At 52.3% G+C, this 23,638-nt stretch overlaps 1 protein-coding gene across 1 annotated transcript; it reads right to left on the bottom strand.

The window, feature by feature from the left end:
• Positions 1 to 161: 161 nt before the first annotated feature.
• Positions 162 to 23,336, bottom strand: CFAP251 (cilia and flagella associated protein 251). The gene is made up of 25 exons (XM_056323162.1): positions 23,314 to 23,336; positions 23,092 to 23,099; positions 21,467 to 21,645; positions 20,756 to 20,923; positions 19,566 to 19,675; positions 19,277 to 19,421; positions 18,994 to 19,134; positions 18,411 to 18,520; positions 17,815 to 17,923; positions 17,323 to 17,403; positions 16,812 to 16,889; positions 16,294 to 16,338; positions 15,752 to 15,969; positions 14,953 to 15,153; positions 12,908 to 13,155; positions 12,675 to 12,823; positions 11,711 to 11,884; positions 11,215 to 11,399; positions 10,583 to 10,697; positions 10,193 to 10,356; positions 7,216 to 7,306; positions 6,862 to 7,005; positions 4,008 to 4,216; positions 2,730 to 2,878; positions 162 to 1,805 (listed from the first exon to the last, which is right to left on the bottom strand). Exons 1-25 carry the CDS (start codon positions 23,334 to 23,336, stop codon positions 1,657 to 1,659), a joined length of 3,393 nt encoding a protein of 1,130 aa, XP_056179137.1. The 3' UTR covers positions 162 to 1,656.
• Between the last annotated feature and the right edge of the window lie 302 nt (positions 23,337 to 23,638).

Here is a 23,638-nt window from a genome sequence, read left to right as displayed (position 1 = left end):
CCCCGCGCCGCCGCCGGCAGCCCGCGCGCGCGCGGGGCGGGGGGAGGGGCCGGCGCGCGGGACGGGGACTGTGAGGGGAGCGCCGGTGGGAGGGGACGGGGACGGCGAGGGACCGGCGGACAGCGAGGCCGGCTGTGTCCTTTTGTCGCCGGGGAGGGAGAGGGATGAAGGGGTCGGGCCGGACGCCTGGCTCCGAGGCTGCTCCCGGCGCCGAGGGGCCGCCGCCTCCCCTCAGCCGCCGCGGGACGGCGGGCGAGCCCCTCCCGGGGCCAGGTGCCTGTGCCGGGGAGAGCTCCGAGGCAGCTGCCGGCCCCGCGGCTCCCTCTTCGGCCCGCTGCCCCAGGGCGGGGGGAACCCCGCGGGCAGGGAGCGCGGCTCCCCGGCCGGGCGGTGCGGAGCAGCTCCGGGGAGCTCCCCGGTGAAAGACGTCCGACCCGGTGGGCGTCAGCTCGGTGCAGGGATACCGGAGCAGAGCCCCGCTCCGGGAGACAGCACCGTCCAGCCCTTGTGCAAGTCGCTGTGACAGTATTGCAGACGTGGGGATGAGCAATGCTTCCTGTTGGGCAAAGCAGCTGCTTCGTTCAACAGGATACTTAATAAATCTGCAATAGGCAGATTATTTGGGTTGTGTGTGTGTGTGTATGGTGTTTCAACTGCCTAAAATAATGTCAGTAATTTCCGTGAAATTAGGCAGGTTTTAAGTAGCAGAGGATCTGCTCCAACGCGGATTTGTAGAAGCGCATGAAAATATCAGTTAATAAAGAGAGCCTCTTCCAGAAACTTTCTCCTGTCACATACCCGGTGTACTGCGGTCACAGTACAGCTGGACTCCTTCCTTAACTTGCATCTATTGCACACCTTGCTGTTTGTACTAATTGTACAATCACAGGTACTTTCAGAGTACATAACAGCAATTTCTGTTTAAAAAACATTGCCACCGAAAGGAACACTTCTTAAGGGCCTACATTATTATTCAAATTGATGCTGAGGATGATGTAAAGAAGGAAGCGTGTTCAACAGCACTTCACTGATCTTTCTACAGCAACTTATATCAGCCTCATTATGCTGTTTATACAAACACAGTAAGATGCCGTCCCATTGGTATTACACTACTAATTGGAAATGCTACTTTCAGAAAGAAAAAAGATGGGGTTTAAAGGCCAAAATGGAAACCTGGTTTTAATGTATAACACAGCATTCCTTTCTTTACTGAGGTCCGCTGGATTTATCATTACAAATCCATTCTAACCTATCCAAGCATTTCGTACGCTACACTTATCAATGTATTTAATCAATACAATACTTTTACATTGCTCTTTTGCTGTCATGTTTCACAAATAAATGCTGTCTTAATGTAACGAAAATAGACTGCATCTGGCATAAACTAGCCCGAAATGAATTCTCAGAAGGTTCCAGCCAAGGATGGGGTGGCCATCTGTTTCATTCTTTACAGCCACCCCAGCGCATCCCTGCATAGGTTTGATCTCACAGGTTTGTGGCATGCACTAAACTAGGGCTTGTTCTAGAGTTTGATTAATGTGAAACTATGCAAACTTATTACAAACGGTAATTTGTAATAAACACAATAAACACAAAATACAAATTTTGCAGGTATTTGAGGAGACTGGAAAGTAGGAATGCATAGAAAACAGGCAGCTATGATAAAGAGTCTTTGTAGATCAACGATTCATCTCTTTTTTTGCTCTTTTTTTCTGGTTCAGCAATAGGCAAGCCAAGAATGTCAGCAGCGAATATCTCTGCTGTGATTGCTGCTGGAATTCCTTCTTCAGTCAAAGCTGCTGCACCTGGAGAGCAGTAACAACAGCACAAAACACAACAGTGATGTAAAAATGGCTTTCCAGATCAGTAAAATTTTTAAGCTGCAGTAAGTGGATGGAATGCCTTTAAAGATGTACGAAGTAATCATGAAAAAGTGTTGGTTTACTAGCTTAGTATTTTATGCATTTGTATTGGGGATCGAATCGCGAGGCTGCGAGTCTCACCTTGCGCTCCCTGCCTCAGAGGGGTCAAGGGGCCAACTTTTACACTTCGGCGATTTGATGTGATTTTAGGATCCCAAAGAATCCAGGGATTTCAAAGTGGCTTTGCAGTGCTAGGCAGTTCCCTTCTGGAGATGCACCTTCCCTGCATGTGGCCCACTGCCAACGGCCCTAACCAGATGCTGTTCTGGTGTGGACTGGGACATGAATCGTACAAAACTGTGGTGCTTACTGGCGGTTCCCATTATAATGAGCAGTGCCAGCTGGCTGAAATCAATGCTGCAATTTGCTGTTCTAGACTGGTGTAGACTGGGACATAAATTGTAGACAAATGCAGTAGTTAGCAACAGCTCCGTTACAATGGGCATTGCTGCCTGGATGAAATCAACACTGTAATTTGCATATTGTAGGATTCCTTTTTGCCTGTGGACTTTGGCTTGTAAACCTTTCACTATGTGTTTCTAATTTCAGTTCCAAGCCATCAGATAAACAGCAGTGTAATCTTGTCGGGTCCCAGTTATATTTCATTGTCCATTTATTTTTAGATACACCCATGCAATTGCTGCATGGATGAAGGACAATCTGAGCTCTATGACTATTTTTGCAATCGTGTCTGAGCATTTTTGACAGCTCTTGGCCTGACAGGGTAATGGGTTTGCAATTTAAATTATCCTCTTTGGGAACTGAAGCAATCCTGCTTCTGTGCTGTGTGGAATGCTAATCCTGTACCTGAGGGATCATAGGTGCCTGATCCAGATCCTCCTTCCCCAGGACGCCTGCCCAGCAGGGTGCTCAGACACTGCACCAGCTCCTCCTCTGTCATACGCTCTCCTGTACACAACAAAGCCACACCAGCCTCTTGGGTTATGGTGATGGAACTCAAGGCAACTCAAACAAGAACAGTGTACAAACAAAACAGGACAGTTTGAAAGAGGATTCGGCTTCTCTGAGGTAGAGATACACATCACTGATCAAAATGCATGATCCACACACAGAGAGAACCTCAGTTCTAAGGAAAATCATTCCTGCATATTGGGTTTGGGGCAAAAATGTTTATCAAAGGGAGACATTCTGATGCAGATGGCTCTTTAGGCTACATTGCCCTTGCAGGGGCTCAAGCTTCCATTCCCACCAAAGAATTGCTGGTGCAGGGCAGACCACAGTCCGCGCAGCCCTGCTGTAGCCTTTTCCACATAGAGGACGAAGAGGACGTGCAGGAAAGTCTTGATCTAGTGCCTTGGAATAACCTGGGCATAGCACTTGTTCCCAGTTAGCGGCCAACTCATGCTCTGAATATGTGTGAAAGACTGAAAAGGTGGGATGGTTTAGTTCAGCTGAATCATGGAGAACGCTGTAAAGGTGTATATAAATATGCTTACAGCCAATGCCATAGAGAGGTAAATAACTAACTTCCATTGTCTTGCTCCTGTTGTAAAAGTGCAGCTAAGCATTAAGACAGGTAAAGGGAAATGTTGTTTTACTCGGTACATCACCTGGTAAAACTCCTTGCCACAAAGATCCTTGGAAACTGAGGATTCAACCAGTGTGAGAAAGGTTAGTTATTTACAGGGACGGTGCGAACATTCATAAATAGACAACATTGGGTAGAACAGTTTCATCCCTCCTTTCTTGTCCCCCTTTTTTTTTTTTTAGTTTTATACTACCTTTCCAGAGCTGGTGTGACTGGAGGAGGGAGCAGTGATTCACGTAAGGGTATACTGAAAGGAGGATACAATTTGCCAAGATCCGTACTCATCATTTGACAAGATACCTCAGGCCAGCAGAGATTTCCAGAGCAGTAAAAGAAGTGCAGCTGAGACAATAGATGTGATTATTCAATTTAAAATCCTACGACAGGTGGCTCCGCACGCCTGCCCTGGTTACCAAGCTATAGTTCCAGATTAATTTTTTGCTGCAGTGAATACGTTCTGAAATTGAAAGCAGAACTAGCAAGCATAAAACTAATATTAGAAAAGAAATAACTCACCTCTGTGCTGAAGCAGCAACAGTAAGTCTCCTCTGTCAATAACTTTGTCTCCGTTCTCATTATCATAACCAAGAACCTGAAATGCTCGTTGTATTCTTTTCATTGACAAGCCAAACACGGGTCGATGATTTATATAAAGTTTGATAAAATCCCCAAAACTGATTGTTGTCACTTGTTCTCCAGTATCCACATACTTGCTGAATTTTACTTCATTTATAATTTCTTCAATCTAAAGATCAAAGCAAAACAGATCATTACGTGGTTTCTTTGTGAAGAGCATCAGGCCACTTTCCAATCTCATGACTGCCAGCGTACCATACTCGTGCACGTACTGGTACCGCAGATGCCACAACCACATCCCAGTAATGAGCTAGCCCTCATCAGGAGAGGATGGACATGGCTAACAGTTACACGCTTACTGTTATGACGATATTGGGTAAAGACGGGGGTAGCAGATAACTAGTCATTTTGGATTTCCTCTTATTTTCTTCCACTAAGCACTTGGTGACTTTGCAGCTGTTACCAGTACCTTTGCCACAGCTGTGTGTCCGCTCTGGGGACAGTGGGCAGACAAACCACAAAGCAGTAAATATACCACCCCACTACAGCAGTACATGCATGAAAGTTCTGACATAACCAGGCTGCACACAGTACACACATACCCTGGTCAGCATAATTAATCTGCCCCCCGCCCTGTCTGATGCGTGTCTGGTGCGGTTCTGCCACTGCACAAGCCAAACCCAAAGTTTGCTCAGTGCAGCTGACATCCTGCACAGCTGGACCATGCTGCTCTCGGGCAAAAGGGCAAGCACTGGCTGTGCTGGATACCAGCGGTTTTGCTGAAGTCTGGTGCTGTGAGTCAGTCCAGTTGGCAGCCGTGCAGATGTGTGTCCGAAAAGCAGCATCTGCTCTGTGCCTTTGCTGTACTCATGCCCTTTAGAGATACACGGGCAGCAGAGAAACGCTGGGAGAATTCCCCATGCCAACATGTCCCAAGCCTGCTACTTCCCAGGAAGGGAAACTGGGGCAAGATCTCTCTGGGGAGGACTTTGCATTCAGCCTTGGGCCTTTGTCCTTGTGTCACAAGTTTTTCCACTGAATGAAGCCCAGGGAAGAGGGAAATCTCAGCCATATATTTTTCCTGTAACAAATGTCACACCAGGCGATAACAGTCATTTTCACTCAGCTCTGGCTGATCTGGGATCAGGTTTTATGTCAGCCCCATTGAACTACGAAAGAAAAACGCCAAATCCCAAAAGCTTTGCTAGTGAGCCCAAGCTGCCTTTTCGCCCTTCTGCTTTTTCTTTATTAAACACTCCAGAGAGAGATGAACTTTCTCTCTGGATTTTAATACTGTCCTGCCTGCTTCAGGAAGCAGATTGTAGGTTGCCTGATTTCACAACAGCTTACCACTTCTGTTTCCATGCCTGAAACCCTGTTTTAATTTTGATTTGGGGCTGGGGGGGCTGTTTAACAGTTACTCTTCCAGAAACATTTTCCAGGGGAATATGTTCTCTCTATCACCAAGAAGCAAAAATGAAAAAACCCAAGGAAAAGATCTAACAAACTACGAGGGGATAACACCACAGCTTGACACAAGGGCAAAGCAGCCCTGGCTCGGACAGACATTTGCTGGTTGCAGGGGCTGCAAAGCAAGCCTGGTAGGTGGTGGCTGCGGCAAAGGTCCTGCCTCCCATCTGCTGGCTCTCCTGGCAGACAGTGTGCCTGGGCAGATGGGGTGACACTGACTCACAGCACCGTCTCAGCAGCCTGTGGGGCTCCTGTGCAATGGCAGAGATGAGCACAGCCTCCTCCGCAGAAAGATGAAGGGAGCACAGTGATGCGCCACTTCCCTTGGGAGAACCCCTTCTGTGTCGAAGTTGGTGCAAAGAGGTCGTTATTTAAATCTCCTTGCATCAGATCCAGTACTTTAATTACCCTTTTGCCAGGTTATAACATTACAAACAAGAGTTGTATACAATTGCAGACTGCCTTGTAGAAACAGCCGCAAAAGGGGAAGAAGCAGCACCTTTATTAAATCAGTTGTCTTTGCTGCAAAATTTGAAGCTAAAAAGCTCTAGAGAAATGTTTGATAGGAAGCTCTACTGCTGCAATCTGAAAGGCAAGCTGAGAGAGACTCCTGCTGAGGTTATCAGTTGTGAAAGAGCTTTAAGTTCCGTAGGAATAAAAGCTGCTGTCTCCATCTAAAATAATTCTTTCATCAGGCCCAGGCAGAACAAAAAAAAAAAAGGCTCTGTCGATGTCCAAATGAGTGATTGCATGGAGCTGGACATTCCCCCCGTGCTGGGAACACACAGAGGGTGACCTGGAGGGACTCAGCCCACGGCCCACCAACCCCACGCTGCACATGAAGCAGCTCAGTCACTAGTTGAAGTCACAGAGAAACCAAAGCACATCACTGCCTGCACACAAGGTACTTTGGCCCATGGAAAGCTGGAGGCTGCTGCCCTTGGGAGCCGAAGGAAGATTCCTTCATTAACTTGCTCAGTTTCTTGCTTCACCTTCTGAAGAAACCCACCCTGCAGTGGTAGCAGAGCACTCAACCTCCAGAAGCCCCCGAGGTCACCTTGTGCTGAACACTTCTGAGCCATGGGGCTCCAGGTTTGCTCAGCCTGTCCCTGCAGCTGCCCAGCTCTCTCAGGAGGAATCACTACTTTCTGAGGAATTTGCTGCCAGATTCTGACCACTACTATATCGATGCAGACCAGGTTAAATAAATCGGAAGCCAGGAAACGTACTCTGGAGCCATCCAGCATGACAATGGTCAGAATCTGGCCCTGAGGACACTTGGTAAATGCAATCAGTCTTGCTCTTTTTTTCTTTTAATAACAACAATAAAAACAACTGACCAACCTTTTCCTCTGATGGATAAAATCCCATTGCTCTCATTACAGAAGGAATTTCCTCCAAGGGAATATGCATTGACACCTGCCTGGTCTCCAGCGTATCAATACCATGGCTGCACAGCTGTGCATAGTAAAAATAGTCTTCCAGTTCCTGTGAGGGATTCAAACAAAATACTGTAAAGTTCAGTTACCAACAGGCACGGAAGATAAGGCTCCTTTTAAGATAGACTAACAGCCATATCAATGAGATTGCTTGTTAAAGGCGAGCTGGACAAAAAATAAAGAAATGTCAGGCCTGTATAAATGAATCTTAAACTCCAGCCAGATGTCACCAGACAGTGTTCATGATGAGCATAATTACCCTGAAGAATTCGCCTTCTCTGCCACCATCCAGTAGATTGTAGAAGGGGATCAAGTCCTCCCCACCCAGGGAAGCAGCAGCATCCAAGGCACTGGCAGAAGCAGAGAAAAGAAGGTACAGGAAGGGTTCATGTGAGGAGAGATTTCACATTTCCCTTTCAAGTTGTTGTTCACAGACACTTTCAATAAATAAATAAAATCCCTCGGCCTCAGAATTCAGGAAAGAAAAGCACTGCCTTGACCCATGTACTATTTTATCATCAGCCTGCACTTCTACAGCATGTTTCATACCCAGGTTTTACATACAATAGCACAGTGTGGGAATTAATTATTACTGAATGGTCCTCTTGTTTAGTGGAATGAGCACAGGGCTGGGAGCCAGGAGCTTTTCCATGGACTTGAGCTTGGTGTCTGGCATTTAGCTTTTCTGCTTCCTTATAGAGATATTGAGGGAGATGAATTAGCTAGATCAGCATTTTAAACATGCAGAGAGGGCTGGGGCTCAGTGTCTGCAATAAACCACACAAACCTAAGCTCCCTGTTCCTTGACCTAACGCATTCTTCCCCAATAACTCAGTGCAATTCATTACTCTACTTCCTCTGCTGTGGCGGGTGACTGTGGCACAGGTGCAGCCTACATTAAACTGAAAGTGTCGGGGTACCACCTCTTTGTTTCAATTTCATAGGCAGTTGGAGCCAAAAGAATCTGTTCAGCTTGTGCAAATGAAAAAGGAAACCAAGCCTGGTAGCACAGTCATGGCGCAGCGTTGCCACACAATACCCCACGCCTGGCAGCAAGGCTGCAGCTTTCACGCACACCTCTGTAGTACTGCTTCCACTGGGTTTTCTGCAAGCTTCACGCTTTTTTTCATAATTAAGTTATTTGGGTATTAAACACAGTGGAGATGCACACGATGCCAGAAGCAGCAATAAAATGATAATTAGCTCATCAAGAGCTTCGCTCTGAAAACAAATTACATAGAAATTCAATGTTGCCTGGACCTTGGCCAACCATTATAAAGAAGGATCATTTATATTCTGTTGCCTTCCTTAAAATGTCGCTTATCCTGACCCCCGACTGCTTAAGCCACACGAAGTGGAAAAGAAAATAAATAAGCCCATTGCTTTCCCACTCAGGTTTCCTTTGTTCTGGCACGTGAAGGTGAGCTGGCTCAGCACCTTTTGGGCTTTCTTCTGAGTGAGCAGTACCTGCAAAAAATGTTTTATGCAGGACCAGCACATGATGTCTTAACCACAAAGCCTTTGTCCTAGGAAGGTGCGGGGCAACAGTTTTACAGGTGCTCTCCAAAAGATGAAAATAGGAGCAAGGGCTAAAAGCCAGTTCCCATGGGGTTGATTTGCCCGAAACCAGGAGATGTGCTCTGTGCTAGTGGGGTGACACGCAGGCCAAAAAGCAACCCAGCCACAGACTGACAGAGACCAAACGATGCTATCTATCTTTTCTAGCTCTGGCACAGGCTAAGATCCCTTCCCAGTCCTTGAAGGGTGAAGGTGAAGCTTGCTCTGTGCCGCCTCAACTGTTTTCAGCTCATTCGCAGCTGCCTGCTCCCATTCCATGTACATGTGTATCTACTGGGCTTCTGCAGCCTCGCTCACAAGGGGAGAGCCCTCTGCCCTGCCCATGTATTGCAACGAGCAGCTTTGGTCCTTGACACACAAAGAAACCAAAATATATATCCTGCCCCTGCTGTGTTACCTGCCCGCCATGTGGGAGCACACGTCTGGCACCACTGCCCAAGGGAATTGGCAGAGGGAAGTTGCACACTTGCAGAGAGAAGCAGAAGAAACCTGGCAGGGTTTATCACTGACACTCCATGCCAAAGCCTGGAAATCCTCATTTGCAAAAGCAGCCTTCAGTCCTCCAGCCACCCCATTTACTGCAGTCCATTTACTCATGTAAGCAAAGCTTTATAGGATTAAGGTGGCTTGTCCTAAATCCAGTCTTCAAATGCTGGGGGGATTTCCTAGCAAATGCTGGCCGATCCCATTTGGAGAGCGGACACTTTTGTATCAGCAACCACCCTGTACACTCCTCCTGCAGCCAGTGCCGCTCCTCTGATCCCCTGCCTAACCCTGACAATCTCCCATCACACTGGCCAGGCCCTCACAAGGACCCAAAAAAATCCTCTGCCCAGCTTCCTACCATTTGGGTACTGCTTCCCAGACCAGGGTATTTTATAGGTTTCATGGCCACCACCTGCAAGCTCTGCTGGTTTAATCCCCCTATTGACTATGTGGCTACATAGAGGGAAGAAAAGCCCCCCCCAGAGTGCATCCCTCCTGTTCCAGCTGCCACCCCACATAGCTACTTGGGGCCACACGGGTCATTACGATCTAAGCTGACCCCACTACCAGGCCACCACCCCCAGCATGGCACATGCCCACCATGCCAAGCTGTCTGTAGGTGCTGAGCTAGGGCTTTTGAAAACCCGGTGTGAATGCAGGGCACAAAGCCCCTGGTAACAAACCCAGCTGCAGGCCAGGTGTCTGGGAGCTGGCAGCCCCCAGGACTGGGCAGAGATGCTGCCAGCATTGATTCATGCCCCTTTCGGCATGTGGTGGGTCTCCTGCTTTCTTCTGCTTGCATGAGTGCTGGGACCTGTCCTCCACCCTGTGACCCCTGCTGCCAGATGTGGTTTGTTGGCCTGGGAAGAGGGTAAAGCTGCTTTGCCACCTGCCCCAAAAGGACCTGTGCTCAAGAAAGCCCTGCAAAGAAACACTACCCGCGCAGCCTCCTGCTGTGCTGCCCCATCAGTGGGGCACTGCCCTCTACACCGGGATAACCACAGAAATAGCTGGGACACCTGGCTTTAACTCCTCTGGACACAAACAGAGACCTTTTGGGACAAAAGCCCCATTCTCAATGTAAATGCTGGGGAAAATTTGCTTCAGCTGCGTTGGCCAAGCAGCTGTGGAAAGCCATAACAAGACTCCTTTCTCCTTCCTCTGGTACTCACTTTAGGTTGACCTCCCATTTCATAACAGTGCAGTCGTTGCCCCCCGCTGTAAAGACGTAGCGCCCATCATAGGAGCTAGCGAGGTTGGAGACGCCACCCGGATGGCAAATGAAAGCTGAGGACTTGTGGGGGTTGCCATCGACTGGTAAAATCTGCAAGCCCACCTGGAAGGAAAGAGGGAGCCTGGGAGGCCTGGGGGTCCCACAGGAGGGCTGGGGGACCCAGGGGAGGGCTGCACGCTGGGGCAGTGCTGCGCCCTCCTCCCAGGACCTCGCTCAGCTCTCAGGCAGGACCAGCCCACACATAGTTTTGACTGTGGTGAAATTACCCCAAGGACCTCCCCAAAGGACCTTTACAAGTGGGGGCTCTTGTACAGCTGGGGCTCCGTACCTTGTCCTTTGTAATGTACACCAGATAGTGTTTCTGGGAGTCCGTAGTGTTTGTTGTTGGGAGGATTTGCATCTTCTCCAATGGGGAGCCATAAGTCGGTCCCAAAAGGGTCTTCCTAAAGGTAAACAACATTTTCATCCATTCTAGGGCTTGCGAAGCACTTTCCCCTCTCTGAACAGTGTGCTGTGCACGAGGATGGGTAGATATGGGGAGGTATGGTGGTGGCAAAGACTTTGTATCACTGGCTGAGAGGACAGGATAGGGCCGAGTCCCTGGCTAGAAGGGATCACACTGGGGATAGAAGAGGAATTTAGGGCTCAGGGATCATTCAGTCCTTGTGCTTTGCTCATGTGGGATACTGTCTCTTTACCTGATGCCCAACTGCTGTGTCTCAAGCCCAAGGTGCTGGGCAGACTGAGACCCACCTGCAGCCACAACCTAACTAGATGATACATTAGTTAACAGCAGAGTGGACACAAGGATGGAGCAACCTGGCGGCCCTAGAGTCATCCCAAGATCACAGATGGGCAGATACAGGCTCACGAGTGGGAGTAAGGCAGACATCAGACAGAGGAGAACATAGAGCCAGGGTGGGGCTCGCAGGTAGTGGCAGACCTGAACCTCTCCTTCACCTGCACATTTTGGTTGTAGTATCGTAGAGCTTCATTTTGTAGCAGTTGTTGGCAGTGAGGATAAAGGACTCGGTGCTGAGCTGTGGGTACCAAGCCAAGCACAGGGGCACAGCAATCTGCTCTACCCGGTCCCTGTGCAAGACCACCAGGTGGTCCTTGCTGCTGCTGTTCAGGTCATATTCCACCTGGAGGAAAGACAAGGAAACACAGTAACTCCCCTGTGATCTGCCAGCATCTTGGACCCTGCGGATTGACTGGATCTAGCTTCTCCTGCAGCCCCCAGAGCAAGTAGTCCACAGTAGCAGAGTCTTAGCCCTGAACCGTGGGCAGATCTGCCCTGAGACCAGGCTGAGAAACAACCCCCTTGTGACAGAGCTGGTGGGGGGAGGGTTGGGAGCTGCATAACCAAAGACTGAGTCTCCCTCAATACCCCTGTCCAGCCCCCCAGCTTTAACCACAAATCTCCACCGCCCCTTAGACTCTCACATCAACTTACCAGCTGCCGGTCCTCCCCAAGGCTCAGGAGCCTGGGCTTGTTGCTGTCCAACTGGACCCCAAAAAGGATGCTCCGGATGGGTTTGTAGTGGGAGTGCAGCCCTGCGAGGTGTTCCCAGCATCTTCTCCCATTTCGCCAGACTCTCTTGTAAACAGTCACCGAGTATTTCTCATCCTGGAACAACAGCCAAAGGTCAACAAGCCACAATGCCTGGGCACAACCCCTGGCTGGCAGCAGACAGCTCAGCACGTCCCCTCTGGGCTTAGCTCAGCCCTTCCAGTTTGGTGAGTCCCACCAGGAGGGTTAGAGTCACGGCCAGGATAAAGCATTGGGTCAGACAGATTGGGGCAGCTACTCCCAAGGGCAGCACAGCAGTGGTCCTCAGCCTGGCCGGAGCACCCTAACTGGCTGGAGGCATTGCCTGCTGTGCTGTCACAGCAGAGGGGCAATAGATCAAGTTTGGTGACTCCCCAGAAATCACGAGGAAGATGCTTCCCACTGCTGTGCCCTCGCATCCATGCATGAAGGGAGAATCTTTTTCTTTGCACAGATAATCACCAGTTGCTAAAACCTCTGTGCCGAACTGCTTCAACACTCCCTCAATGCTTACACACCGAGACATGGGACCAAGGGAGCAACCCCCGTTGCAGTGCACCAGCCAGGAAGAAACCCCTGCTACAGCCCTTCCTACAGATGGATGCAGAGCTACGGCTTGTCACTAAAGTCGGCGATGGGACACTGCCAGCAGCAGGTCTGTGGAGCGGCTGTGGCTGGTGACGTTTTTGCAAGAGTGACTCTTCAAGCCAGGAAAAGCATTTCAGAGTCATGAAGCCCCAGGGGAGGGCCAGCCCTCCGCACCACTCACTCCGCCGAGCCTCACGGGATGGCCGGCAGTTCCCAGTCCCACTGAAAGCTGCACCGTGAGCAACACATGTAAATCACCGAGAGGAAAAAACAAGCTTACAGCGGTTGCGAGGTACTCCGAATCGTGAGAGAAGCTAATATGAGTCACAGGACCCCAAGAGAACTTGAACTCTTTGCAGCTGGACTGAAGGGAAATGGCATCAAGGATGTAAACGCTTCCATCAGTAAAACCAGCAGCCAGAAAATAACCTGAAAGGCATGCCAGAAAACTCTCACCCCACAATTGCTCCTCCCAGGAAGCCCAGTGCTTGGCACGTGGAGAGGTCAGGATACCTTTGGGGTCATAGGACAAGCACTGGATGCCAGCCTTGGGGAATATCCTGCTGACGAGGTACTGAGGCTGCTGGTAGTCCCACACCTTCAGCAGCCCACAGTGACTCCCCACCGCAATGAGTGCCTCCCGGGGGTGACAGGCGATGGCATTCACAGCTTTCGTCGCCTCTTCCATGACTTTTTCAAAGTTTGCCCTATCTGTTGCAACATGGAGCACAGTTGCATCAGAGGTTGAAAGGATAAAGTTCCTGTTTAGTGTGAGAGAAACAGAATTTGATGAATCAGACTAGCTGGCTCATGTCCCTCCAAGCTATATTACACACTAGTCTTTTTGGAAACTCAGTTGGACAATCACTTAAATTTTGCAATATGCAAACACTTTTTGACCTGGAAGGCAGGTGGCACTTTGTATTCACGACCTGGTAAATCTCCATGGGCAGACACTGGAGCCAGTTCCATTTTCTACTTGGGTAGGCAAGCCAGAAGATGAATGACATCTGGGTAGCTTTTGCCATTTGCAAGTCACTGGTGCGTGAGATGGACAAATGAGCAATTGAAGATACTCTGAATAGTCTTTTCACATGTCTCCATGCCACCATTGTCAATGGTTCCATGCTGACCATGCTGCCACGGACAAGGTCAGAGGACAGTTTCAGTCCCGCACCACAGACAGAGCAGCTGCCTGTCCGTCCACTCAGCCGCACTGACCGTAACACAGCAAAGAGGATCCCACTGCATCGTTGGTGATGTGTAAAGCTAGACATCTGAATAATTATGCACGTTACAGAACACGCATATAATCATCAGTCCACCTGAGGACTGAGAACCTGGGCCCAGTTAAAGGGTCAAAAGAGGACTGTGCAAAGACCTAGGCACTGCACAGACACGAGTGGCTGCATCACATCAGCAGCATGAGCGGGAGCCAGCCTCTTTGCTAGATGGCCCATGACAGCCATCAGTTTATGCACATCTGGTGCGGACGCTGAAGGATGCTGTGTCTCTTGCATGCCTTAGCTAGGGTCTTCAGCCATACCCAATCCCACCAGCCTGGCAAAACAAGCAGGCTCAAGCCTTCCCCTTGAGTTTCCTGCCTTTTGTGCTGCTCAGAGCAGCTGCAAGCAGCGGGAGCTGCAGCAGTGACCCAGGAAGAAGGACGAGACAACAGAGACTGACAGGGAAAACTAAACCGTTCCCCAGGGCGCTGCTCCAGGCTGGAGAGGAATCTGTCCCACATGGCTCTTTGGAAAACATGTGCGGCTGAGAACAGACGTTTCCAGGAGAGCCTTAACAGGAGTGGCAGACATATGGTTTGCAGGCTGGATTGAGCCACAGAACAGCTTCATCTGGCCTGCAGACTCCCTATAAATCCTCAGGCACAGCTACATCACACAGAGAAGGAACGAGGTGCTGGCAGGCAGGCTGGGGCTGTCCCAAGCTCATGAGTGGGTGTGCTGCAACCCAGCACCAGCACCGCTGGGGCATCTCTGCACCACCACTGCCCCAATTAGCTTGCCCAGCCTTGATAACATCTAACTGGAAATAGCCATCCACGGGAGGGGTTGCAGGGGGGGATTAAGGGGCCCAGTGGGAGCTGGAGGCGCAGCATTAGCACTGCCTGGTGTGCCGGGTACGTGACAGAGGAGCTGTGCACCCCGGGACCAGCTGATCATCCCTGTGCCTGTCTTAATGCTTCCCTCACCCGCAACAAGGCATCACATCAGGTTCAGAATTTAGGATGTGCTGGAGCCCACCAGGGTTTTCGCAGCCCCTGGGTGATGCCTGGGGGCTGCAGACAGAGAGGGGCTGCCCAGAAGACAGCCTGCTGCTTCTCTGTTGGTGGGCAGGTGGGACCAATACTCAAAAATCTGTGGCGAAGGGGGATAAAGGGGCATGTTCCTTCCCTGTCCCTGTCCTGCCCAGAGGTCCAGGGTTGAAACCTTCCAGCTGAGGCAGAAGGCCACGGGGCAGCTTCCAGCCAAACACCTCCCCAGCTTTCAAGCTGCAGGGCAAACGCAGAAGACCTGTGTTTGTGAAGGGGCACTCACCTGGTGATGAAGGGCTGGCTGCCAGCAATGCAGGAGGTGGTTCCTGATCCTCCCAGTGCCTCCCCAGCAGGATCAGGAGGGGTTTTGGAGAAGGAGATGGACTGAATGGAACCCACTTTGCTGTGGCTGTAGCAGGTGAGGAGCCGCAGCTGCCCATCGTAGAATTTAACCTGACCTTTCACATCACCTGTTACTATGCAGCTGCAAGGAGGGGAAAGCCTTTAATCAACACAGACTGAGAACTCCCAAATATTTCTTGGATAGCATCCTTGGACAGAAACAAATCGCTTCCCCTTTTCTCCGCAATGGTGTGTGGGAAGAGCCCCACACAGCTGTGCAGGGGGCAAGCCCAGGGCTGTGCAGAGAGCACCAGGCTCTGCTGTGACTCTGCAGTGTCCCCTGCCCTGTCCCCAAGGCTGTCAAGGCATTTGGTGGCTGTCTGCTCCCTCTGCCGGTAAAGGCCAGGAGGCTGAGCAAGGCTCATCCATGCTCCCTGACCGTGGTGGCCCAGTGTCCGAGCTACTCCAGCCCAGCTGGCATCACATCACCACGAGTTTTCAATCCTTTTTTTTTTTTTTTTTTTTTTCCTCCAGCTAAATTCATTGCTGGAAAAAGCCGCAGCAATAACTCATAAATCAGCAGTCCTTTCCTGCATGAATTTCCCTGGTCCTCAGATGCTGCCAAGTGACTTAAAACTGCAGCACGTGGCTGTAGTTCATCAGCGTTAGCTCTGCCGTTCTCACGGCTGAGATGTCCAAGGATTGTACCCTACAGCTACGGAAAACTGCCGTCCCGTTACCTCTCAAACACCTTGAGCACGGTAAGGCTGTCCTTCTGTATCGGTACCAACTTGATGGCCTTCACGCTGTGCGGCTTGGCCCGCAGCTCCCTGGAGGGGATGTGGGGACCGACCGTGTCCCACACCACCAGCTTCCCGGCCGAGGTGCCCGTCAGAGCTTGCAAGTTGTTAAAATGAAAAACCGACTGGCTGAAGCGTCCCACCGTGCTCTTGAAGGTCTGCAGAGAGAGCAGCAGGGCTCTGCGTTCATCCTGGGCGCTGGATCTCCCCTCTTCAAGCAGAGATGGTTCTGCTTGGGCCCTCGTGTGACATTCCCTCCCTGTCCCACGGCAGGACCATCAGAGGCAAGAGCCCCAGGAGAAGATGCAGTGGGACATCTCCAGGAGAGAGAGCCCCTCTTGACCTCAGCTCAGGCAATCCTGGCTTGCCCCTTCAGGAGACTGAGGGGGGCAGGCTGGGGACACAGCCACTGTTTTTTCTTAAAGGGTTGGGAAGGGAGGAAAGCCAAGAGGGTGACATGCTCTGGTCCCCCCTGCACTCACCTGGCTGCTCAGGAGTGGTGCTCCATACTGCAAACCAGCATTGCCCTGGGGAAAGCAGAGAGAAGGTCCAGGACAAGCATTTTGGAACCGTGCCCTGCAGTGCCAGCGTGTCTCCCCCCCCATCACCTGGGCACTGATCCCACACTGTGGTGACCAAAGCAGGGCTTCTAGGGCAGAAGGGCTCCAAGACATTCCAGAGAGCACAAAACACCCTTTCCCAAAAACTACTGGCTGGCATAAGGCACACAAAGGGCCCATGGGCAGGCAGGGGTGGGAGAGGCAGGGAACATCGCTACCACAGCTGGGACCAACCCCAGCGATGTGCTGCCCAGGCCACCTTCAAGCCTAGCGAGGGCAGGGAGTGCGGAGGGGGGAGGGCAGCGGCAAAGCTGCCAGGCGTGACCCCAGTGGGGGGCAGACAACTGGCCCCCAGCCCACACTGCTTTGCTAGCGTGCGGTCTCCCGTGCCACCTCCCAGCCCTGTGGGAGCACATCTGGCTTCCCACGTCCCTACTTACCCACAGGTAAAATATCACCTGGGTTTTGCTGTTGCTGACAAATTCATAGGGATTTTGAGGGTTAAAAATGACATAATCCTGAAATTAAAAGGTGAGCCTCGCATTAACACCAAGCTGAGCAATGCTTTCTGCTTAGTCTTTCATGCAAAACATCTGCTTTTATCCAAAACCCGCTCCACCACCCGCACTGAACTGAATACAGAGGCCAAATGCCCAGCGAAACAGCAGAGCTGTGCGCAGGGCAGTGCCAGGGCTGCTGTGGAGGACATCCCACCAGGGTCCCCTCCACATCCCACGCCTGTCAGCCAGTGGAGGAGCACCAATAACATCCCCAAGATGCTCTGTTGCATTGGGGCACAGCAGGGATGGGGTGTGACCCTGCCTCCCATCTTCAGCCAGCATCTGCCCAGCAGCCCTGTACTGGGGGGGGGCATGGGTGAGCAGGTGAGAACAGGGCTGCCCAGTCCAGCCCAGTCAGGCTCCTCTGAACCCCTCGGCTGCGGTCACCCACCTGGTACCCAAACTCAGGCTTCAGCTCTGTGCTGCACATGGGTTTCTCCGTGGGCGAAGTCCACTTCCAAACACAAACTCTCTGGCAGAGAAGGGAAAACCCAAGGGACATTTGTGACTTTCTGGAAGCTCGGGGGAGCCAGGTGAACCCCATTCTTTCCAGCTGCAGTGGATGGTGGGGCATAAAAGTGGTGGAGCAGGATAAAACCAGCAGTAGAACACTTGATTTCAGGAAATAACACTAGAAATTGCTTCAGTTAAAGTGCACTGGAGTCAGAAGCTTAAGATCCATTTTCTCAACTCTGCAACATTTACTTTAATGAAATCCAGGTCTGTCTTCCAATGGATCAGCAAAACCAAGCCATCACTCTGCAAACCCACTCCACCTCCCTTCTGCTCTCCCCATCCTAATCCCCCCTCCCCTGGGCTGCACTAGGAAAAAATTCCAGGGATCCACCCTGCAAAGCTGTCAAAGAGGAGATATTTTTTCTACCTGCACTGTACCAGAGCTAATGGTGGCCAGATACTTCGCATCCTGGGAAATAGCAATAGCACCGACCCCATCCTCTGGGTGACTCTCGAAGATGGTGCGTACCGGTATCCTATGGAACAGAGGCCCCGTGGGTGCTCACGGCAGTACAGGGGGTTCAAGGCAATTGCTTGGTGAAATCTATGACACAGCCCACCCCAGTCTGCATGGGGGAAGGAGTCTGCAAATGCCAGTGCTGCTGCAGGAGCAGCCAGCACTGCGACTGATGCTCAACTTCCTCTCCATCCCTTCCTCCCAGGTAAATGGCTCTGAGAAGCAAGCTCTCATGCAAGATACAATCACTCACAAGTGATCTCTTAAGGAAACACTACAGCTTGGAGACATGATGTATTTAGTCTGGGGGAGTTCAGCCCCATCTCAGTGTCTTATGGGTCTGGGTGATGCGAGGATAATGAAGCCCTCTGTTTGGGTTTGGCTCCTTTAATGATTTACTTTGTCCCCCTGTTTCTCCCATGTCACACTTGGCTGAGACTGGAGTCAGTCTTAAGTGATTTACCGGACACTGGAGGTTTCCAAGGAGGAGGTTCCTGGGAGCTTACCCAGAGAAGGAGTCCCACACAATGATCAGAGCATCTGGCCCTTGGTCGGCAGTTGCAACCCAGCGCCTGTCCTCACTTACACACAGGCAAGAAATGACATTCGTGTGGCCCTGGGGAGAGAGCAGCAGCAAAGTGCCTTGGAGGCTTCAGACCCAGTGGCTCTTCAAAGCATTCATCAGACTGCTTTGCTCTGAGATCCCCTTGTCTTCCCTCCCGAGGGCCCTCCGCTCCCATCCCTCCAGCCCAACTTTTGCATCTCATTTTTCACAGGCTCTCCCGAGCCCATCACCCCATCCTTGTGCCTGGCGCTGGCTGCAGCTCCCGGAGCCAAGAACCAGCAGGGAGGAGGGGGCCACGCTGCACGTGCCACTCGTGAGCACCATCACAGTCCAACACAAAGTGCCTTCTACAAACACGCTTTGGGAATTACAACAGGCGTGTGAGCAAAATTATGCACGTGTATGGGCTGCTCCTCAATTCAGTTATAGGGGACCGCTAAGCACTGAGCACCAGGAAAAGGGAGGGAGGGAGAGAGTTTGGGAGAAGGGGAAGAGGAGGGAGATGTGGGGGATGCATGCCAGACCTGCAGGTGGTACTGCCTGTTCCCCAGGACATCATGGATGACCACCGTGTGGGAGGAGACGTAGAGGAGCACCCGGTCTTCCCCATCCATCAGGCTGTGCACAGCCAGGCTGCTGTTGTAGCCAAACACCCAGGACAGGCTCTGCGGGGAAGAGGTGGCTCCTGGCTCTTAGCAGCCGGGATAAAGAAACCACAAAAGGTCTCTGGAGTGCTGGAAAAGAGCTGGGAGGAGCACCAGGTACTGTGCCGACCATCATGATGGCACTGTGCCCGTTAGTACTCACAAGGGGGTGAAGGCTGGTCTGCCTGTCCTGCTGGAAGAGCATCCCCGGCACAGCTGCCCACACCAAGCTGGCAGAGCCATCATGCCCATCATCATCATCCTTGCTCCTCTGCTGGGTTTCCTGCTCCCTGCAGCCTGAGCGAGGGCTGGAAATGCCCTGCTGGGACCGAGGTGGTGCTGGAGGTGGTCCAGGGTGTCCAGCACCCTCCAGGCATGATGGCCCAGCAGCATCTTTCCCCAGGGCAGTCCTTGAGGCAGCTGTGTCCTGCCTCACAGCCCAGGTGCTGGGCAGAGTGCCTGGGATCTCCATCCCTGAAGGAGACCCCAGGGGACTCAATGGTGCATCTGCTCCAGCATCTTCTGGTGCTCCTTCCTTCTCCTTGGCAGCAGCACGGGGCACCTTGGAAAGGGAGAGAGGTTTCAGTGGATGCTGGCTTCTGGGCTGGTCCATCCAGGGGCTGCCCTGTGGTTAGTGGGAACGCACCCCAGCACGTCTCCGATCCAACCTACATCACTCTTGAGGCAGGCTCCAATACCAAGATACTCTGCTCCTACAGATATGTGCCAGGGGAAAAAAAATGCCATGGAAAATTCCCCACCAGTCACTTCTCTTCCTGCACATCTGACCTTGCCCTCTTTGCACCTCCACAGCACCCTTTGTCTCACACCAGCACCTCTTCCAGACAGCTCCTATCACCTGGGCTGAGATGCCAGAGTTTCTCCTCCAAAACTAACCTATAGGTCTTTCGAAGGCAAAGTCTGGCTTTTTTGCTGTCCATCCCCTGACTATCCCCCGTGCAATGGTTATTGACTGCTGCGGTGGGGCACATGGTCACAAGGTGGAGAGGGAGCAACGGCAAACAGGTTAAAAACTGGGGAATCAAGTCCTGGGACTGAGATGTGCAAAGGGCTCTGCAGCAATCCCCGCTCTGCTGCCCAGCAGACAGAAAGTGAGGGCAAAATTCCCACCACCACCTCCCTCGGCCCCTTGCCAGCCTATTAATAAATGTGTTAAATAGCACCGGGGTGGCAGAGCTCTCAGCAGCCCCCGGACAGGCTTTTCCCAGTTTGAGCACTGGCCACTTCATCTTGTTCTTGGGATCCACATCAGCTTTTGCCTCTCCCCATGGGGCTACTTGATTTCCTACAGCAATCTCTCAGGCACGATACAAACCTCATTTCTGATTCCGAGGGCAGGATAACATTTCACCCAGCGCGGGGACCAGGCTGGGTTCCCTCTGGCCTCTGTTCTGCTCACACAACCCCCAGGCAGCCCAAGTACTCAGCAAATATTGATGGCTGGGCTGAGACTACACAGAGATGCTGCATCTGCCCAGCCCTGCTGGCAAGGTCCCCACCTCCCTGGGGACATCTTCTTGGGAGAAACCATATCCAGGAGACACTACCCCCTGGTCCTGGAGGTGGGGGCTCCACTCCCATCAGGACCTGCCTACAGACCCTGTGTGGGCACTGTCCTCACCTGCCCAGCCAGCACGGTCTCCTGAGCTGTGTGTCCATCCTGGGATGTCTCCTTGGGCTTGCTGCTTGCTCCTGCTCTTCCCTGGGTTGGCTCCTCCGGTGTAACTTCACATGAACCATCCATCTGCACCTTCACCCTCTTCCCGGGGTGCTGGGGCGTGGAGATGCTCTGAAACACTCCCTGCCCGTCTCAGGGTTTGGCTGCACAAGCACCTGGAATTGGGCACAGCAGGAGGAAAAGGCACCTGTGAAGCTGGGAAACAGCTCCCAGAGCCCCTTTTCAGCGACAGCGACACTCCTGCCCGGTGCAAGCAAGCCCAGCACCACCCCGGGGACACCAGCTGAGCTCAGGCTCCCCCAGGCACCGACGCTGTCCCTGGGATGGGGTTGTGTCACAGGCTGTGCAAGTAGCAGGGCTGCTCCTGGGCAGCACCTGCTTCATCTCCAGCTTCACGGGTCTGGATTTGTGCCAACACCGAAACCTCACGCACAAGGAGCTTTCACAGCGGTGGGAAGGGGGGCCCTAAGGGGAACCCCCTCCCTTTGGCCCCAGCAGGCAGGACGGGTGCTCAGGGATGGCCGTGGCCCCACAGGTCTCACCGGGGTCACTACAGAGCTGTTCCCAAGCCCCTTCCAAGCCTTGGTGCCTCCCCAGCTGCCCCGTGCTGCGCCCCCCCCCCCCCCCCCGGACCCCCCGCGCTCACCCTCACACCGCTCCCGCTCTGTTTGCATCCAACTGCTGTTCCCAGGCAACGGCCGCAACCGACGGCCGCGGTGACAGCCCGGAACCGCCGGGGGGCCCGGGGGGGGGGGGGGGGGGGCGGCTGTACGAGGAGAGACGGAGGGGACCCCTTGTCCCACCAGCTGCCACGGAGAGGTGTCGCAGCCCCCCTGCGCAAAGCAGGGATCTGGTAGCGGGGGGAGGGGGGGACGACGACGACACGTTCAGCCCTTCAACCCTGCCCGAGCCCAAATCCTACCAACGGCTGTGACAAAGACTCTCTCGGCATCACCAGATCCCTTTGGGACCAAACCCTCGCCCTGCCCAGGGAATGGGATGAGGGATCTTCACCCCATATCCCCACCCCCCAGTTCAGTGTAGGCAGCTTCTGCTCCCGTGGCACCCCTGAGCAGGACAAGCAGAATCAAAATGAGAAAAAGCAGCTTCCAACCACCGCCAGGTCCCCCCAGCGTCCCCAGCTCTCTGCCAGCATGGCCCTCGCACAGGGGACCCCGTCCCCAGGGATCACTCCAAGCTCACACCCTCAGCACCACAGAGAATCGGCTCCAAGTGCTCCCAACACTGTTTTCAGCCTTCCTGTTACACTCAAATAATAATTTCTACATCTAATTTGTTTTTCCTTCTGCCCAGCAAGAGCCTTGTACCCTGCTGGGAGAGGAAAGGAATTCGTGCTCACATCATCTCCTCCACCTGAAGATGCTGCGCAGAGGGGGGTCACCAAAACACGGCTGCTCCCAAATCCTCCTCTACCTGCTGCTTCAAATCAGGGGAGTTTCAGGGCTTCGGGAGCAGGGATTCGGTCCGTAAACCCCATCTCTGCCACCTTGCTCAGCACGCCAGCACCTGCTCATCACGCTTGCTCAGACACGGTGCTTTTCTTCCCACTGGCAGCATCCAGTCCACATTCCCCAATTGTAGACGGTACAGGGAGTCACCTCTGCTCTCCAGCATGGAAATCCTGTTTATTCCAAATGAGAGCAGCTGCTCTTCTGCTCTGGTCCTATGCAGAGGTTTGAGAGTGGTCCGAGGAAGAAGCTCAGACCTTACCCATCCACAGTAGGTTTTGCAACGTAATCCGTGTTTATTACACTCATCGGGTTCACTCAACCTGTCCCACTTAGGACACTGAAGCAGAGAGGCTGAAGACACAGTGGCCAGGACATGGTTAGGGGACACACTTCTGCAAAAGCCTTGCAGAGCTGAGAGCCCTGTGGAGCACACAGGCACTCTCCACACCGAAAGGGAAATGAGTTCACCGAGAGGAGGAATTAACCTGGCTGATGGGGCTGGACGAACACTCCAACCCCATTTCAGGAGCAGCACAGAAAGCCGGGATTTTCTAGGTCATTTTATCCCGGGAGGCACAGATGCAGAGGCCCTGAAGGATGCGTCCCGTAAGCTTTGTCTTCTCCTGGACTGCTACCTAGACCCAGATTCATCTGCAGCTTGGGTAAATGCTGGTCACAGCTGGGACACCCAGACATATTTCCCAAGCACTCGTGGCCAAGGCCAGCCCATAGACAGTGTGACATTTCAGCTGCCAGTTGATACCCATTTATCAAAAAAAGTACATTTATCCATGTACTTACACCTACATTCTGTCCTACAGGGACAATACAGGGGCAGCTTGCAGACATGGGTAAGGTCCCCTGTTTAGAAACTGCAGCAACACCTACAAATACGCCCCTCCTTTTGCAAAAAGGCTCCCAAACCTGACATGGGCACGGAAAAATTCTTGTTTAACCCAAGTCTGTTGGCACTGTGGTCCCACACAGAGGCCCAGCCCTCCTACAGGACGACCCCACGGGGGTACTTACCTTGGAACTGCAGACAGGGACATCGCACTGCTTTCCAGTGCCATTTCACAGGGGATTTAGGAGACGCAGTAGCCTCTCATGGGTCACTGTCACAGCACTCTCAAAACTATCCAGCTGCAACAAGGCTTTTACCAACCCACACCAGGTTAACTTGAATAAGCAGCTCCCACACCTTGCCCTGGCACAGCCACCAATCCCCCACAAGGTTTCAACAGTTCATCTACTGTTCGTGCTGTTTTTTCATCCTTTTCAGGCCAGTCCACCCTGCTTCTTGTCTCTGCTGCATCCTTCTCCTTGTCTCTCCTACCTCCAGGGCACTCTCTCT

Source organism: Falco biarmicus, chromosome 1 (genome assembly GCF_023638135.1).
Source record: "Falco biarmicus isolate bFalBia1 chromosome 1, bFalBia1.pri, whole genome shotgun sequence".
In the NCBI taxonomy this organism is placed as follows: domain Eukaryota; kingdom Metazoa; phylum Chordata; class Aves; order Falconiformes; family Falconidae; genus Falco; species Falco biarmicus.
The sequence above is the reverse complement of the archived record's forward strand: the minus strand, read 5'-3'. Positions and strand labels throughout refer to the sequence as shown.

Bases quoted from the DNA above. Each gene is read 5' to 3' on its own strand.
- CFAP251 (XM_056323162.1), bottom strand. From the start codon at position 23,336: ATGTCCCTGTCTGCAGTTCCAAG. The intron at 13,156-14,952 runs GTGAGTGCCCCT...CACACTAAACAG, and splicing joins AGCCAGCCCTTCATCACCAG to GAACTTTATCCTTTCAACCT. The intron at 2,879-4,007 runs GTTGCTGCTTCA...AGTTGCCTTGAG, and splicing joins ATTGACAGAGGAGACTTACT to TTCCATCACCATAACCCAAG.